Genomic DNA, 17,933 nt, shown 5'->3' on the forward strand with positions numbered 1-17,933 from the left:
AATTCAACTTTCTCTCTTTTCCTCTGTGTTGGTTTACTGAGTCTAGGGGCCACCATTTCCCATGGAGTGATGAAATCACAGGGGTATACATTAGAATGGCAGCTGCAAGAGAGAGCTGCTATTGGCTGTCCCTGCTAGGAGGTCCCACCCCCCAGTATAGTATTTTGCTAAGGGATTCTTTCAACCTGGAACTGGCCAGGGTTTCAGATAGGGATCCCTTCCCAGCCCTGGGGATACTGGGGATTGTACATGGGACTCACACGCAGCGTACCACAGAACTGTCTTTCATCAGAAGCTGGGATAGCTCAGTCAGTAGAGCATGAGGCTCTTAATCTGAGGGTTATGAGTTTGAGCCCCAGGTTGGGCAAAATATTTCTGCATCTTTAGGGGCTTGAACCAGATTTCCCTTGTGGTTCTATGATCTAGAAATTTCGGCAGAACTTCCCATAACATCAAACTGAGATTTTAGCTGAGTCCAAGAAGAAATTCTCAATCCCCGTTAGGGACTTTCTTCGCCCACCGATTCTAGGATTGCCACCTAGCCTTGGGTTCCTGCTCTTTTAAGAACACCCTTTTCAACCTTTTAAAAATGTCAATGACTTGTGGCATACCTGCTCTTCTCGCAGGAAGAACCTAAGATGTATTTGCTCATTGCTGAAGTCTCCTCTGCTCCATGGGCTACATTTGTTAATGCTGTCAGGCTGTTCTCTGCTGCTTTAAGCTGTTGCGCCAACATGTCCTCTGCAATGCACTAAGGTCTTTCCCCCCAGTGTGCTTTTGTACATACTTTGCAGTTCCACACGCCATCACATCATCCAAAGCTCTTGTTATAAGAAAAACTGCTCCCTTTCCCTTATGGGGTATTCCGGAGCCCATATAGAGTCCTTAAGTGGCTTCCCTATCGGTAGGAGAAAACAACAGAGGCCAACCAGAGTATATTGAGAAGCAAAGCGGCTAGTAAGCCTGGTCTTTATTCAAGGAATTGTTGCAACAGGGTCCCCACTCACCACACGTAGTGGGGAGAACCCTGAACAATGGTGCGCAAGCCCTTATATAGGCTCTTGAAATTGCCCACCCTGTAGCCCAAGACCACCCCCCCAAACATCATACATACATCACAGAAGGAGGCAGGTCTACAGCAGGATACCTGATAATGGTCCCTGACTGCATGACCTGGGCAGCCTGGCCATTCTTTGGTGATGGCTAATACTGTAGTTCCTGAATCCAGGTCTCAGGTTCACCCGATTCATACACAAATATGCCCTTAAGACAGGATTTGCAAGCAAAGAGACAATGGGAAGGCTTTTCCCATTTGCCTCCCTTACTGCAGAGGAATAGCCAAGTTAGAGGGAACCAGGCAGAGGGCCTTCTCGGTAGTGGCACCCGCCCTGTGGAACACCCTCCCACCAGATGTCAAAGAGAACAACAACTACCAGGCTTTTAGAAGACATCTGAAGGCAGCCCTGTTTCGGGAAGCTTTTAACGTTTGATGTATTATAGTATTTTAATATTCTTTTGGAAGCCGCCCAGAGTGGCTGGGGAAGCCCAGCCTGATGGGCGGGGTATAAATAATAAATTATTATTATTATTATTATATTTGAGCTCATTGGGAGAATCAAAATGGCTTCAGAATTGCTCTCCTGTGCTATTTCAGACACATGGTTAATATATTTAGATATGTGTGCATTTAAGAATTATGGAAGTATTTAAAAAGTGACCAGCACTCTGAAACACGTTCCCGGTTGAGCCACCTGGGCTCCTTCCAGGAGACACGATAATTTATGGGACTCCAGAGCATGATGTGAAACCAGCAAAAGTTGATGTTATACAGTTATGAACAAGATCATGGCTAAGCCAAAGAAACCCAAGGACCAGTGTGGCGCAGAAGTTAAAAGTGTCACACTACAACCTGAGAGACCAGGGTTCGAATCCCAGCTCGGCCACAAAGCTCACTGGGTGACCTTGGGCCAATAGGGTGTGTTAACAATTTTCAGCTTTCAAATTCCCAAAATGAGGGGTGGAATTCAAATTACCTTTTCAATTCAAAAGACATTTTGGTTAAGTTAATGTAATTTTATTTTGCTCAGTAAGTGAAATATGTGTAAGGTTCCACAGAAATGGTTAAAAATGATTGCCAAGTACTTTCAGTTAAGTTAATATTATTTTCATCTATTAGCATTATTATTATTTAGCATGACCTGCTATTTTCAGAAGGTAAAATTAAAATTCTTTGGTTCCCCCTCCAAAAGCAGTTTATGTGCTTCTTCACCAAATGTAGACTTACTAAGCTAAACGTTGTCCAATCACGAGAGTAACAGATTTGAATTCTGCACACCCAAAAATTGTATTTTGAAGATCCCTTACTGAATAAATTTGCAAAAATTAAGTTTTACCCACTCTGAAATGATGCACCCTATTTGTCCAGTAACTCACGCTCAGCCAAACCTCCTTTGCTGCATTGCTGTGAGGATAAAATGGGGAGTTGTTCTACGTATGCCTTATCCGTGGGATATAAACGTAATTAATTAGTTAATTGCTGGTATACAGAGGTACACTTTCCTTGAACATGGATGCTCGCTTTAGTTGCCAAAGACACCCATAGGCCTAATCTGCAGGAATTTGTTTTTAATAGGCATGCCTTGTGGCAGTGAATCCCATACATCAATTACACGTTCTGGGAATTAACATTCTTCCCTATCTCATCCTTGAATCTGCTGCCAAACAGCTCCATCCAGCGATGTCGAATTCTGCTGTTATCCTGCTACAAACTGCTCCAACCTTATGTCCCCCTTGGTTTTTAATAAATCTGCAGCTGGCTGAGAGATGATCAACCTTCGGTCACATGCTTGGACTCAGCCAAGAGCTCCCAGGGCAGGTGACACCAACCCATGTCCCGAAACAAGAACTGATGGTAACAAAATATGTTTGTTTGCTTTGAAAGAAGCGCATGATTCCCCAGACTTGTCCTGTAGCCAGGAAATAGCTACCAAAACTGGTAGCAGGTCTCAGGGCTAGATTTAGGTTTGAGGAGACCCTAAGCTACTGAAGGTAATGGGGCCCTTTATATGTCCAGCTGTCCTTTGTCAACAACAAATTGTTGTTGTTTGTGTTGAATATATGCTATATGGTAATTTATGGACCTAACAGGTATCTCAGGCCTTTTGCACATGTTGCCATGCAAGCAGTCCATGCAGAATGTAGGCACCCTATATATAGAAAGGAGCAAACCAGTGATATTTTAGGGAGCAGGCTAGCAGGCAGGGCCCATGACTTACATCATAGGAGTCTACACTACACAACACAAAACAAAACACTCTTGCTGTATGTAGGTTTTATTTTATTTGTTTTTTTATCTTATATTTTAGAAATGCACATGCAGTTTTTCCCCCTTTACGTTTTTTGGGGGCCCTCAAGAGAGTGGGACCATAAACTATAGCTTGTTCAGCTTATATGTACAGTGGTACCTCGGGTTAAGAACTTAATTCGTTCTGGAGGTCCGTTCTTCACCTGAAACTGTTCTTTACCTGAGCTACCACTTTAGCTAATGGGGCCTCCCGCTGCGCCGCCAGAGCACGATTTCTGTTCTCATCCTGAAGCAAAGTTCTTAACCCGAGGTACTATTTCTGGGCTAGCGGAGTCTGTAACCTGAAGCGTCTGTAACCTGAAGCGTCTGTAACCCGAGGTACCACTGTAAACCTGGCACTGGTGGGTCTGGAACATGGGACCCCCTTGTTTGCCTGAGCAAGGAACAGAGTTAAAGGGGGAGAGATGAAAAATGCAGTATTCTGAAGCCATGCAGCTGAGGCAGGTGCCTCAATGGTTCGACTCAGCATACGGCACATTCCTAGCATCCTAAAGGTTCTTAGTCTGCAGGTTTTGTTTTTGTACTAACCTTGTTGTTGTTTAGTCATTTAGTCGTGTCCGACTCTTCGTGACCCAATGGACCAGAACACGCCAGGCACTCCTGTCTTCCACTGCCTCCCGCAGTTTGGTCAGACTCATGCTGGTAGCTTTGAGAACACGGTCCAACCATCTCGTCCTCTGTCGTCCCCTTCTCCTTGTGCCCTCCATCTTTCCCAACATCAGGGTCTTTTCCAGGGAGTCTTCTCTTCTCATGAAGTGGCCAAAGTCTCCTCCAGCACCATAATTCGAAAGCACCAATTCTTTGGCGATCAGCCTTCTTTATGGTCCAGCTCTCACTTCCATACATCACTACTGGGAAAACCAGAGCTTTAACTATGGTTGGCATAGTTACCTTGTTGGCAAGGTCACCTTGTTGGCAAGGTGATGTCTCTGCTTTTTAAGAGACATCACCTTGCTGACATCTTCTAACCTTAGAAGATGAAATAGATTGTATTGAACTTATTTTTTTATTTTTTAACCTTCAGAATCTCACAGAAAGCAGGTCGGACAGGCTGCTGAAAAAGCTAAGCAAACAGGCTTCCAGGTCACTCTGCTCTGCTTCTTGAAAAGGCTTCTGGCACCCAAAACAAAGAGCAGTCAAAATCTGCAAATATGGGAGGTCTGTTTGAACACGCAGCTTCAGCAGATGTGTGGTATGCAATGCTGGGTCAACATTGCATAAAACCATAAGGTTGGAGTGGGGGCTTGTGGGCCACCTAAAAATTGGGTGATTTTTTTTCCAGACCTTGGGGTAAAAGGCTGGTACAAAACCCCTTAAGTAAATAAAATCTAGACCGGCTTGAAATGTTTTAAGAAGTTCGTGCTATTCTAGCAAAGACAGGGGGCTGAATAAGGAGCTTTCAGGATATGGATTTTCCTGAAACATCACAAACTGTCTGTGTAGACTGGTTGTGTTGGCTATATATCCAAATGCGTATCACGCTGCAATGTTCAGGCAACTAATATGCTCCCCAGTTGCTCCAGAGGAGTCTTCCGCAATCTGGTGCCCATGGTTCATGATCAGGGATGATGGGAATTGTAGTGCAAAACATCTGAAGGGCATGATCCTCTGCAGGTTGCGCAATGGAGTTTGAAGTTTAATCGAGGACAGAAATGTGAATATGCATCTCCAGTTCAGGTCTTTTAACTGTACTGGGCAACTATACCTGGGTCTGTGAAGCAGACACACACATTGCCTTTAGCTGGACCTGCGGGGAATTTAACCTCAGACCTTAGAATACAAAAGAAACATGTCCTGCCACCTCCATTACACGCAAACATTCCTCTTTCCCCAGGTCTTTGGTTAATTAAACAATCTAGGGCATGGAGGGGGATATTGTTTGCCGTTGTGTTATGCCTTTTTGTGTATTTATACCGTAATATGCCTTGCAATCCTTAGATGAAGGGCAGTATATTAATTTAATAAAAAAAGGTGTGCTTTTATGTTTCTTGTCTGGAGATGTTGGGGCTAGAACTATTAGGACATGTGGAGCTGGATTTGAAGGAATCTTACGGGCGGAATTTACAGCGTGCATGGTAAGCCAACAGGGATTGTAGCATGTCAGAATGGTTAGCAGCACTAAAGAGGGTACCCACATCCCCTACAGCATGGCTCACTTGTTTGAGACACCTGGATTGGGTGGAAACTATTCCTGGATTACATTTGCATCTGGAACACTAGACCGTATTCACTTCTATCTGATACAATTGGAATGAAGATGATTCATCATCTGTCTGTGTGCAATAAGCACTAGTATCGTGTAAAATGCACGGGGGTGGGGGAATGGCATCCAAAACTAAACAACAAGTGCAAGATTGAACAGGTGCAATGAACATTATATATTAGGGTTACCATACGTCTGGATTTTCCCAGACATGTTTGGAATAATGCAGTTGGCAGTGGTGTCCGGGTAGGAAAATGTCTTGGAAAATCAGCTCAACAACTTTGGGCAAAAGTGAGAAAAACTTAGCAGTTATATATGCTCTTTGGATTTAAAATGCACTTTATTTTCCTATAGTGTTTTGAAGTATGTTACATTTTTTATTCCTACCCAACTTAAGAGTCCAGTTCTTCAGGTAGGGTATCTGTTCTTGCGGTTATATGAAAAATTTTACACATCACTTGGGAAGACAGACGAACTAATGCCAGTGTACTGGAAGAAGCAAAGATCCCCAGTGTCGAAGCAATGATTCTTCAACATCAACTTCGTTGGACTGGTCATGTTGTGTGGATGCCTGATGATCGTCTCCCAAAGCAACTACTCTATTCCCAACTTAAAAATGGAAAGTGTAATGCTGGTGGTCAACGAAAAAGGTTTAAAGACTGGCTCAAGGCAAATCTAAAAAAAAATGTAGTAAAAACACTGACAACTGGGAAACACTGGCCTGTGAGCGCTCCAGCTGGAGAACAGCCTTTACCAAAGGTGTCATGGGCTTTGAAGACACTCGAACTCAGGACGCAAAGGATAAACATGCTAAGAGAAAGGCACGCTTGGCAAACCCTCACCGTGATCAACTCCCACCAGGAAACCAATGTCCCCACTGTGGAAGGATGTGTGGGTCCAGAATTGGCCTCCACAGTCACTTGTGGACTCACATGTTTATGGAAGATAATCTTACTCAGCTATGAGTGATCGCCAAAGAAGATGATGAAAATGAAACGATTTTTTTTTAATGCCACTGAAAGCTAGCAGGGCAGGGCAGCCTACTCACAAAAAATGGGAAGAGGGAGACCCATGTATACCAAATTGAGCTTCTTAGAGGAAAGATGGGATATAAAGGTATTAATAAATAATATATAGTACTGCCTCTGAGCCTGCAAATACCCCTCATGACTAGTGGCCATTGTTAGAAATAATATAGTGTCACATCTTAGCTTGGCCCCAAAGCAGAAACTATTGCCATATCATTCAATCCCATTCGTTAATTAAACCTGATTCCAAACTACCTTGTGACAATAAAAACACACATTACTTAGTCATAGCTTTAATGATAAGATTAAAGGTCCAAGTGTTTGAAACAAGTATTTCATCTCAGCTACTGACATAGGTTATGCACATATCCCACACTCAACAGATTACTCGTGGGATAACAAAGCAACGAGTGAGACACCAACTGCTTGGTAAGTCTTCAGCGAATTGGATGGAAATTCTCCAGAACTTCTGCCATGCGTTTCTTTTCTATAAAAAGAAGAAGAAACACTGTTTAAAAAAGCCACTTCGCATTACAATTAACGAGAAAAAGATTTCAGTGAAAATAAGGCAAGAACTATCCTGCCCCCAAGCAAATGCAAACCTCAAAAATAATGCAGAATGACAAAATGGACCAGGAATTCTGTGCTAGGAACCCAAATTCTGCAATCAGGAGAGTGCTACTGGAGCAGACCTAAGGTTCATCTTGTTTGGCCCCGTTTGGAGACCAATCAAATGCCTCTGGGAAGAAGTTCACAGGCAGGGCATGAAGGCAATAACTCTCCCTTATTGTTGCTTCCTCTCTAGCAACTAACATTTAATGGCATATTCTCTCTGAACCGGGAGGTCCCACTGGGCCACCGCCTCTGACCAAAGCAATGGTCTGAAGTGATCATGCGACTCAAGGGTAGGCAAACTAAGGCCGGAGGCCGGATGCGGCCCAATCGCCTTCTCAAGCCGACCTGTGGACGGTCCGGGAATCAGCATGTTTTTACATGAGTAGAATGTGTCCTTTTATTTAAACTGCATCTCTGGGTTATTTGTGGGGCCTGCCTGGTGTTTTTACATGAGTAGAATGGGTGCTTTTATTTAAAATGCATCTCTGGCTTATTTGTGGGGCCTGCCTGGTGTTTTTACATGAGTAGAATGGGTGCTTTTATTTAAAACGCATCCCTGGGTTATTTGTGGGGCATAGGAATTTGTTCTCCCCCCCCAAAAAAAAAATATAGTCCAGCCCACCACATGGTCTGAGGGCCGGTGGACAGGTCCACAGCTGAAAAAGGTTGCTGACCCCTGATGTGATTACTTGGCAGGAGATTCAGGACAGCTTCTACACAACCAACTGCAAGTCTAGAAGTCAGGGATGTGGTTGGGACGCATAACATATGGGGCATACAGTTAAGAGCCACGGGACAAGCCATCCAATGGAAATTTGTTCTTGCTCCTTCTCCTCCAGCCCACACATTCCTCAGCCGCTCTCTCCGCTTCTTAAAGAGGGAAAGGATTCCACACAGCCTGACTCGATGCTCTGAGCTCCAAACCGGCAACGGAGATGGCTCTGCGGTATTCTGCAGCGCTAAGGCTGCAGGACATCAAACATTCACATATCACAGAACTGATGGATTATCTTCTCCTGGCCTTCTAAGACGAGGTGTCATAGCTATTAAAACCCTGACGCAGACATATGTGCTTAAATCCATCAATTTCACTGAGTTTAAGTATACAGTGGTACCTCGGGTTACATATGCTTCAGGTTACATACGCTTCAGGTTACAGACTCCGCTAACCCAGAAATAGTGCTTCAGGTTAAGAACTTTGCTTCAGGATGAGAACAGAAATCGTGCTCCGGTGGCGCGGCAGCAGCAGGAGGCCCCATTAGCTAAAGCGGTGCTTCAGGTTAAGAACAGTTTCAGGTTAAGTACGGACCTCCGGAACGAATTAAGTACTTAACCCAAGGTACCACTGTACTTTACTCTGCGTTGAATTGTGGCCTGTGCTTGCAGCTGTCACTGTGTCACTCTATTCTGCCTCCTCCCATCCTTTAAAATCAAATAACGGTATGTCACAGTAGTGGTAGCAGAAGCAGCCAGGAAGATCTGATTACTTGTAAGCAGGATAACAAAGAAAGAAAGCAAAGCCTATGTAAATCTACCTATCCTTAAAGGTTTAGCGGTTGTGCCCCCATTGCACGTGCTGTTGTACATTGGGACAAAGCTGGAAACAACATTCCTTCTCTCTGGTGCCACCCACCCACTCCCTGCTGACAAGGAGTTTGGTTATCTTTCTCTACGTTTTGTGTTCTGCCGGCAACTCAAAAACATTCACTTTTTATAGAAAGCCTTTTCATTATGTTGCTCTTAATTGTGAGTGCTAGGTCTAGTTTTTTGCTCCTTTTCGTTTGATTCTTTGTTGTCAACCAACTTGTCATTTTGTTCGATAATCATTGTTGTTTCGATACTTGCTTTTTATATTTTTAAGCCGCTATGAGCAACACCTGAAGGAGCGTCTCCACCCCCATCGTTCTGCCCGGACACTGAGGTCCAGCTCCAAGGTTCCCTCCCTGCGAGAAGTAAGATCACAGGGAACCAGGCAGAGGCCCTTCTCAGAAGTGGCGCCTGCCCTGTGGAACGCCCTCCCTTCTGATGTCAAGGAAATAAACAACTATCTGACTTTTAGAAGACATCTGAAGGCAACCCTGTTCAGCGAAGTTTTTAATGTTTGATGTTTTGTCGGTTTATTTATTATATTATTATTATTATTATTATTATTATTATTATTATTCTGTTGGGAGCCGCACCAAGTGGCTGGGGAAGGCCAGCCAGATGGGCGGGGTATAAATAAATGATTATTAGTTACTACTACTACTACTACACCATTGTGGAGAAGAAAAGCAGAGTATAATTTATTTAGCACAACTAATACAGCCCTCAACACGGATGTTGTATGAACTAGCCCTGGGTTTTTTGGAAAGATGGACAGCAGAGAACTCTCTCTCTTTCACCAAAGCTGCCTTATTTCACATATATCTGAACAGTAGCCTCACAGAACACATTCTCTCTGAGATTTGGGATCTTCCACTGCCACATTCACATACAGAAAAAATAGGGAGGTACAATTTATACAAACCACTGACAAGGGCTGGAACTCTAATGTATGGTTCACTCAGAGGGGTGTTTGTTTACTTTCCAGGGAGAGGTGGATCAGCTTTGAACACTCTAGCGTGGCTGTCTTTACTTCCCGAGAGAGGCCTTCCATACACTTTGAGAACCATGGTTAGGGGTGCGCATACAACATATACAGTATGTGTGCAAGCACTGCTTTCCTACACCCCCTTGTGGCGTTTTCGTGCAGTAGAACTTGGCTGTTAAAAGCCACTTGCTTAATCGTTGAACAGCAAGCAAGACTTGCTTGTAGTGGACCTGAAAAAAGTCTTACAACTGTGTGGGGACAAGGAGGTTTAAATCTCTGCTACTGTTGAACTGATATCACATCATATATCCATGGGAGCAACGGAGGTGCAATACCCAACAGCTTATCACAAATGTACCTTTTTCCTTAAAGTCCTCAGGATGGTGCCTTATGTATTCTGAAAGTTGTCTATCCTTTAAAGCATATTCGTAATTGGCTCGCTTACAGAGGTAATAACCTACATAGAAGCCAAGAGATGTGGCCAGGACTTGGCGATGGACTCCTGGAACAGGACAAAGAAAAAAGAGGGGGGAAATGAGGGAGAGCAGGGGTAGCAGTTTCACAGGCTGAATGGAAACCTCCATGAAGCATGCGCAGAGTTGCGTTTTCTCTCGCACCAAACCCTGAGTTGTGAGCACAAGGCAGGGCAGCGACTCGCCCTGTGCACCCACCTCCACTCGAACCATAGGAACCAACTCCAAGGGGCTGAGGTGTCTTTGTCCATCCCCCCCCCCAATAATTAAATATTTAAGGGGGGCCGGGGGCCACCAAAGTTAACGGTCACTGCCATTCAAATGGGGTGTATGTGTGTGGCTCCCCCAGTGCCGGATTTACGTATACGCTAAACAAGCTGTAGCTTAGGGCCTCACTCTCTTGGGGGCCCCAAAAAAAATTAAAGGGAAAAAAACTGGATGTACATTTCCAAAAGATAAGATAAAAAACAAATAAAATAAAACCTACATACAGCAAGAGTGTTTTGTGTTGTGTAGGCTCCTATGATGTAAGTTATGGGCCCTGCCTGCTATCCTGCTCCCTAAAATATCACTGGTTTGCTCCTTTCTATATATAGGGTGCCTACATTCTGCATGGACTGGTTGCATGGCAGTAGGTGCAAATGGCTTGAGATACCTATTAGGTCCATAAATTACCATATAGCATATATTCAGCACAAAAAAGTGACAATTTGTTGTTGACAAAGGAAAGCTGGACATATATTAATATAATTCTTAATTGTATCTCAGTTCAGCAATTACTTTGATAAAATACATATTTTGTTATGTGCAAATGGCTTTCGATACCTATTAGGTCCATAAATTACAATGTAGCATATATTCAGCACAAAAAACAGCAACAATTTGTTGTTGACAAAGGACAGCTGGACATATAAAGGGCCCCATTACCTTCAGGAGCGTAGGGCCTCATCAAACTGAAACCCGGCCCTGGGTTCCCCCCACCCGCCCCAATATTTAAAGCAGACTCTGACCATGCACAGAGTGGTTTCCTTGGCTGCCCAGGGAGACAGTTCTTCCCCTGGGGGGAATCCCCTCAAACCCGGGCATGCGCAGAGCGGTTTCCCCGGCACCAACCACCCCTCCCCTGAGCATGCACAGAGTGCATTTCCTCAGGAACCCTCCCTCCCTCCCTTCCCGCTGGCCTCGACCCACCCGTTCCCAGGACGGGCCTCTGTCTGATGGCGTTCTCCAGCAAGACGCTGACCCAGCCCAGGAAGCCCAGGTAGACCGAGCCCCTGTTGAACAGCCGCGGGGGCGGGATCGACCGAGCCTCGTCTGGCAGCCGGAGGTACAGCGGCGACGGCATGGCGGAGGCCGGCGACAAGGGCGCGCAGACCCAGCAGCGCCGCTCGGGGAGGGCCTGGCTTCAAGGGCAGGGGGAGGTCCGACCCGCAACACCGTCCCCCGCGACTCCCGGCCCGCGACGCAAAGGTTCCGCGGCGCTTTGGTTCCCTCGCCTCAGAGCCAAGGGCAAGGGCGGTCCGTCAGCGACGTCTTCTCCCGCTCCGCATTGCACGCGGCCAGCGACGCGGAGGTTCCGCGACTATTTGGTTCCCCGCTTCCTAGCCGCCCTCCCAGGGCCGGATTTAAGTTTGATGAGGCCCCAAGCTACTGAAGGGGCCCTTTATATGTCCAGCTGTCCTTTGTCAACAACAAATTGTCCCTGTTTTTTGTGCTAAATATATGCTAAATGGTAATTTATGGACCTAATAGGTATCTCAAGACAATTGCACATAACAAAATACGGTATGTACTTTATCAAAGTACTTGTTGGACTGAAATACAGTTAAGAAGTATATTAATAGCAAAACACAATTAAGGACGTGGGTGTTGCTGTAGGTTAAACCACAGAGCCTAGGGCTTGCTGATCAGAAGGTCGGCGGTTCGAATCCCCGCGACGGGGTGAGCTCCTGTTGCTCGGTCCCTGCTCCTGCCAACCTAGCAGTTCGAAAGCATGTCAAAGTGCAAGTAGATAAATAGGTACCACTTCGGCGGGAAGGTAAACGGCGTTTCCATGCACTGCTCTGGTTCGCCAGAAGCGGCTTAGTCATTAACCCACAGCGCCACCCGCATCCATATACATACATAAAATCAGTTAAAAGTTTGAAGACTGCAAGCACGCCAGGCTCCTGAGGTTCACAGAAACTGGTATTCAGCATTGCTTTAAACCATCACTGAAGTCAGTAATGGCTTAGAATCATAGAAATGTAGAGTTGGAAGGGAACCCACCGGTCATCTAGTCCAACCCCCTGCAATGCAGGAATCTCTGCTAAACCACCCGTGACAGGTGACCATCTAACCTCTGCCTAAAAGCCTCTAAGGAAGGAGAGTTCATCACCTTCTGAGGGAGTCTGTTCCAAATTTGAACAGCTCTTACCATCAAAAAGTTCTTCTTGATGTAGTTGGTATTACCTTTCTTGTAACTTGAATCCATTGCTTTGGGTCTTGCCCTCTGGAGCAGGAGAAAACAGCTCGAGCCATCCTCCACAACAGGCCTCTAGATCATGGGTAGGCAAACTAAGGCCCAGGAGCCAGATCCAGAACGGATGTAATTCGTTCATTCCCCCCCCCCAAAAAAAATATAGTCCGCCCCCCCACAAGGTCTGAGGGACAGTGGACCGGCCCCCTGCTGAAAAAGTTTGCTGACCCCTGCTCTAGATATTTGAAGATGGCTATTATCTCCTCCCAGTCTCCTCTTTTCCAGGATAAACATACCCAGCTCCTTCAACCATTCCTCATAAGGCTTGGTTTCCAGACCTTTGATCATCTTGGTCTCCCTCCTCTGCACACCTTCCAGCTTGTCAACATCCTTCTTAAATTATGGCGCCTAGAATTGAAAACAGTATTCCAGGTGTGGTCTGACCGAGGCAGAATATAGTGGTACTATTACTTCCCTTGGTATAGACAGTAGACTTCTGTTGATGCAGCCTAGAATAGCACAAGCTTTTTGCTGCTGCATCACAATGTTGTAGTTTACACCTGGGGTGGGCAGATTCCAGCCTTCTACAATTTTTTTTTTTTACTTGAACCTAGTGGCCTACAAACCAAAGCCAGGTACCACTGAGCCTCTTGGGCTTGCCAACTGGAAGGTCGGCGGTTCGAATCCCCACAACGTAGTGAGCTCTTGTTGCTCTGTCCCAGCTCCTGCCAACCTAGCAGTTCGAAAGCACGCCAGTGCAAGTAGATGAATAGAGTGTGGGATGTGTGTGTGTGGGAGTATTTGATCCCCTGCTAAATTTGTCCATTTGCCCTCTGATGAAGAAACGACCAGTCCATAATTTTAATGGTAGGTTTACTGTAGCTGTGAGAGACAGAATAACAACAGGAAAACCCCCAGAAACCCAGAAGACAAAAGTCAGAGATTGATGTGCCACTACTGGTTAGCTTTCTTCAGTCCAGCCTAATTTAGGTGGAAAATGTTTGGTTGTTGTGAGTCGATGACCCGCAACCCGCGTAGGGTAACTAAGACACAAGGACACATGTATTTTAGGTTAATGGGCTAAAGAAGGCCAATACTTTATTGGGTACATACAGCATGAGAGTGGTATTGGCTTAGGCATTGGATCAAACAACATACCATATTTTTCGCTCTATATGATGCAACGGACCATAGGAGGGGGAGAACAGGGGGAAAAAAAATTTCTTGTTCTCCCCCTCTAAAACAAGGTGCGTTCACCCAAAGCCTCGGGGGTGCAGCGGGAGTTCCTGCTGCGCTCTGGAGGCTTCAGGTGGCTACTTTGGAAGCCTGGAGAGCAAGACTCTCCTGGCTTCAGCAAAAGGAACCCGAAGCCTTTGGAGGGCAGCGCGAGGTCCCGCTGTGCTCCAAAGGCTTCAGGGATCTATGAGGCTGAGGGGGGGGGGGGAAGCAGCACTTCCCCCCAGCACCAGCCTCACAAGCTGCTGATGTGGGAACAGCTCCCGCTCACAACACCTCCCCTTTGTGAGTCGAGGACCTACAACAGGTAAATAAGACACAAGGACACATGTATTTTAGGTTAATGGGCTAAAGGAGGCCACAACTTTATTGGTTACAGCATGTGAGTGGTATTGGCTTAGGCATTGGATCAAACAACCTATATATGACCCCACAGGACACATATTCCAATGCCTAACCACCACCTGAGCCAAAGAGGCTCGCTGCCAAATACCCTCACAGCTGCAACCAATCCCTAATGCTACTGATATCGGCCAACCACACATTATTTCCTTGATCAGACAAATGAACGCCATCGTCTCTAAACAGGGCCGCCTCGCTGAATCTGATGTCAACATGCTTGATCCCATGGCTGTTAATAAAACACAATTTGCGGGCCACCACACGATTCAAGAGTTTCCTGGATTTGTCGATGGCAACGACTGCCACGCCAAACTCTCCTCTTCCGAAGGGAGGACTAAAACAAGGTAGACTCCGGAAACAGAGCAGCAAGTTCGTCTAAGTCCTTTTTTCAATAACAAGTCCAAGCTCTTCCTGAAGGCCAAGTCGTTTCCCCCCCCCCAGCTGAATGATCAGGATGTCAGGTGGGTCAAACGCTGCTGCTTTTGCCTTTATAACTGGCATCAACTCCTCCCATCGCATGCCACGTCTTGAAATCCAGGAAACTCTCACACTTGCAGGCAGTCCCAGGTTGTCGCCCAAGCCGCAATCTCTGGCCCAGTGGACGATACTGTGACTGCAGATCCAAACTTGAATGTTAGAAGAAGCTGAGGGTAAGAAAACAAGGACAGGTAAGTGGTTGCGTTCTAAAAATTCTTTCATATGTACCATTTCAATGCATTTCTGATTCTATCTGTTGAGTGGCCTAAAGGGGCAGCCGTTGTGGCGGCCCCAATCCTGAAAGAATCGGCAGCATATTCCTCTGCAGGGAAACCACAGGCATCAATTGCTTTGCGCAATACTTGCATGAACTGATGCCTCTTCAAACAGGAACCATCCTCGTGTATGAGCAAAGGGCCACAGCCAGGTGGTCTAAGATATAAGTACCGCCTAGTGTCTTTTACTGGGCATGGACCCTGGTTTTCAGAAGCAGAAAGTCTAATCGGGACACCCTTTCCCTGTTGGTCAGTTTTTGACCGCTGAATGCATATTATTAACTCGGAGTTGGATAATTGTATGTCATTTAAGTGGAGGCCGCGAGAGGAACTATCGGGTTGGGCCTCAAACACAACCTCGTCAACACTCAGGGCTCCGAAGGCGGCAATGGAGAATGCCGCGGTAAACAAACGTGCTTCATATTTTGACCAACATATTGACCTCAGTTTCTGGCGTATCAGGCAGAGGAGATCAAATGTTACCAGCTTTCTGCTCTCGCCATTTGCAAGTCGGAGTCTGCCCCAGCCCTTAATTGCTCTACGAACGATAAAATCAGCGCAAGGGTCAGCTGAGAATATAACTTTGCTAAAAAAGCTGATGGCAGCCGAATGGATTCTTAAGGTTTCTGCTGCACATCCCAAATTATGCAGGTGCGCTAGGTACTGTAACGCGTGATCAGTAGTGGGCGGGATATTGGGGGCAAGAGCTGAAACCTTGGATCTGAAATCCAGGAAATCGCACCAGGCTTTCTTATACGACCTGAGAGTAGAAGGTTCCAGTGAGGCTAATACTCCCTTGATAACTTCACATTTCCAATGCTCCAGAGGTGGTCCGAGAAAGGTTCCGGCAGCTGCTGGGCCGAAGATGCTAAGTGGAAGCAGTTCATCTGACTCCTCATCCGTATCCCGTGATCTAGACTTCTCGTAAACGTGTTTCTTCTTGGAGCGTCTCTTCCCTGCCGGCTTATCTGTTGTGGTGGGTTGTTGCTCGGCTGATGCCTGAAGCTGCACCTCCTCCCCATCAGAGATCTCAGAATCAGGAAGTTGAACCCCTGGCTGAGAGCTCTGAAGAAGACTAGAAGAAGACTGAGACATAGACATGTTACTGGGTGGAACAGAAGCCGATCGACCTGTAGCATGTGTTGCTGCTGACAAGGCGCGGGACATTCGGGACCTAGCACGAGTCTGTGGATGTTGATTAGCTGACAACATAGCCCGCGTACTTGCGCTTGCAAATTGGGATTCGTTAAATAATGACGCAGATGTGCCAGGCAGCTCACCATCGAGGGATGAGGCATCAGGCGCCGTGTCAGTAATAAAACTAGGAGAAGGGGAGGACGTTGGCGAACTGTTAGCAATACGTTGTTCAAAATCATTTATAAAACACCTGAGAGCATTAAATAATTGAGACATGGTTTTAGGATCAGAATCTTCCTTACGCGATTCCCGATTGCTTGAGGTAGGACGTTTTGCCTTAGAAGCGGGATTTTCGGCAGGAACTTTCCTCTTTGGCGCCATTGGGAAACAGTTACACAGTGCTAAACAACACTATACACAGCAAAACACAGTAGTGTGAATTATACTTCTTGTCTCTTTTTTATTGATTGATTGGATTTTGTTATTTATTTTTATTTTTTAATTAAATTTTTTTTATTATATATCTTTTATTTATTATCACTTAAGGCTAGCCCTATAAGCCAGCTTTAAGGAAAAGGCAACAAAACTATGCCAGCAACAACTTAGATAAATTAATTGCGAAAGCAAAACCGAATTATTGAGACAAAATAAAACCCTGTAAAACTGGCAAATGTGTCCCAATCCCAATTTAAATACAATTAATGCAATATAATTCTAGAACCCCTAGTTAATTTAAACTCAAAACCAAGTGAAATAAATTTGCAGCTGTTACTTAGCTTGGTGTTGTTTCAAGTAAACTTGCAGAGCTCCAAGCCGCTAGAGAATAAACTGTAGCCAAAAGATTTGTATGTAAACCTTAAAATTAAAATGAACCAAGATAAATTGTAGCCAAATCAATTCAGAATAAAGTGATTCAAAGGGAAACAAGACGTAAACCCCCCACCCAAGTTCAAGGCTTCGGTCACCGGCAGTGAAGCGATTAGGACTACTGGCAAGGCAACTGGAGGGCAATTAAGCAGTTTTGGATAACAAAGGGCAAAATGCAGGAGCAAGTCAAACAAAAGCAGCCCCGATGAGATGTAGGGCGAAGGGCGCTGGAGGGAAAAGCACACCCGTTCAGGCAATGTTCCTTGTTAATATTTGGAGGAAGAAGCCCCTTTGCTGAGGGAGAAAGGCCCTAGCAAATAAGAAACCTCACCAGTAAGGCTGAAAAAAGGTTTGGGGAGGGGTGCTGAGAAAGAAAAGGGAAGCCCACCTGGCTGAATGGAGCCAGCCAATATAAAACCCCAGAGGAACCTGGAGAGCCCGGCGATCTAAAAAGGAAAACAGGGAGGCTCTATCTTCTGAAGGGCAGGGGGGAGTCCCGGCAGGGGAAATTCCAACAAATGACGCAAGGGCTGGGTGGGTGTCCCTGCGGGGTAGGTGTGTAGGTACGTTGATATGTACAGTATAGGTAGGTATTATATAGAGCAATGTAGGTATCTGTTATGTTATGAAAATAAGGTGTGTTGTGTGTGTGTATTGTGTAAATGTATATGTATTTTATGTTAGGAAAATAAAAAAGGGGGGGGAATGGACACAGCGGATGAAGCTAAAAACAAAGCACAAAGGCAGGGAGGGGAAAGCCAAACAAATCAGGGTTTTTTCCCGCCCCCCACCCAAAGCAGCCTCCAAACCTCGAGGAGGAAAGAGA

The 17,933-nt window shown here is 45.6% G+C and overlaps 1 protein-coding gene across 1 annotated transcript; it reads right to left on the minus strand.

Moving 5' to 3' along the window:
* Positions 1–6,872: 6,872 nt before the first annotated feature.
* NDUFC2 (NADH:ubiquinone oxidoreductase subunit C2) lies at positions 6,873–11,702 on the minus strand. The gene is made up of 3 exons (XM_082219671.1): positions 11,447–11,702; positions 10,141–10,284; positions 6,873–7,082 (listed from the first exon to the last, which is right to left on the minus strand). The coding sequence occupies exons 1-3, from the start codon at positions 11,598–11,600 to the stop codon at positions 7,033–7,035; spliced, it is 348 nt and encodes a 115-aa protein (XP_082075797.1). The 5' UTR covers positions 11,601–11,702; the 3' UTR covers positions 6,873–7,032.
* Between the last annotated feature and the right edge of the window lie 6,231 nt (positions 11,703–17,933).

The sequence above is a fragment of the Podarcis vaucheri genome (assembly GCF_965113315.1).
Source record: "Podarcis vaucheri genome assembly, chromosome: 4".
NCBI lineage: Eukaryota > Metazoa > Chordata > Lepidosauria > Squamata > Lacertidae > Podarcis > Podarcis vaucheri.

Excerpts from the sequence above, each read along its gene's own strand:
- NDUFC2 (XM_082219671.1), bottom strand. The coding sequence starts at position 11,600 with ATGCCGTCGCCGCTGTACCTCCGGCTGCCAGACGAGGCTCGGTCGATC. Across the intron at positions 10,285-11,446 it reads GAGGCCCGTCCTGGGAACGG|GAGTCCATCGCCAAGTCCTG; the intron begins GTGGGTCGAGGC and ends GTCCTGTTCCAG. Across the intron at positions 7,083-10,140 it reads TGAGGACTTTAAGGAAAAAG|AAAAGAAACGCATGGCAGAA; the intron begins GTACATTTGTGA and ends TTCTTTTTATAG.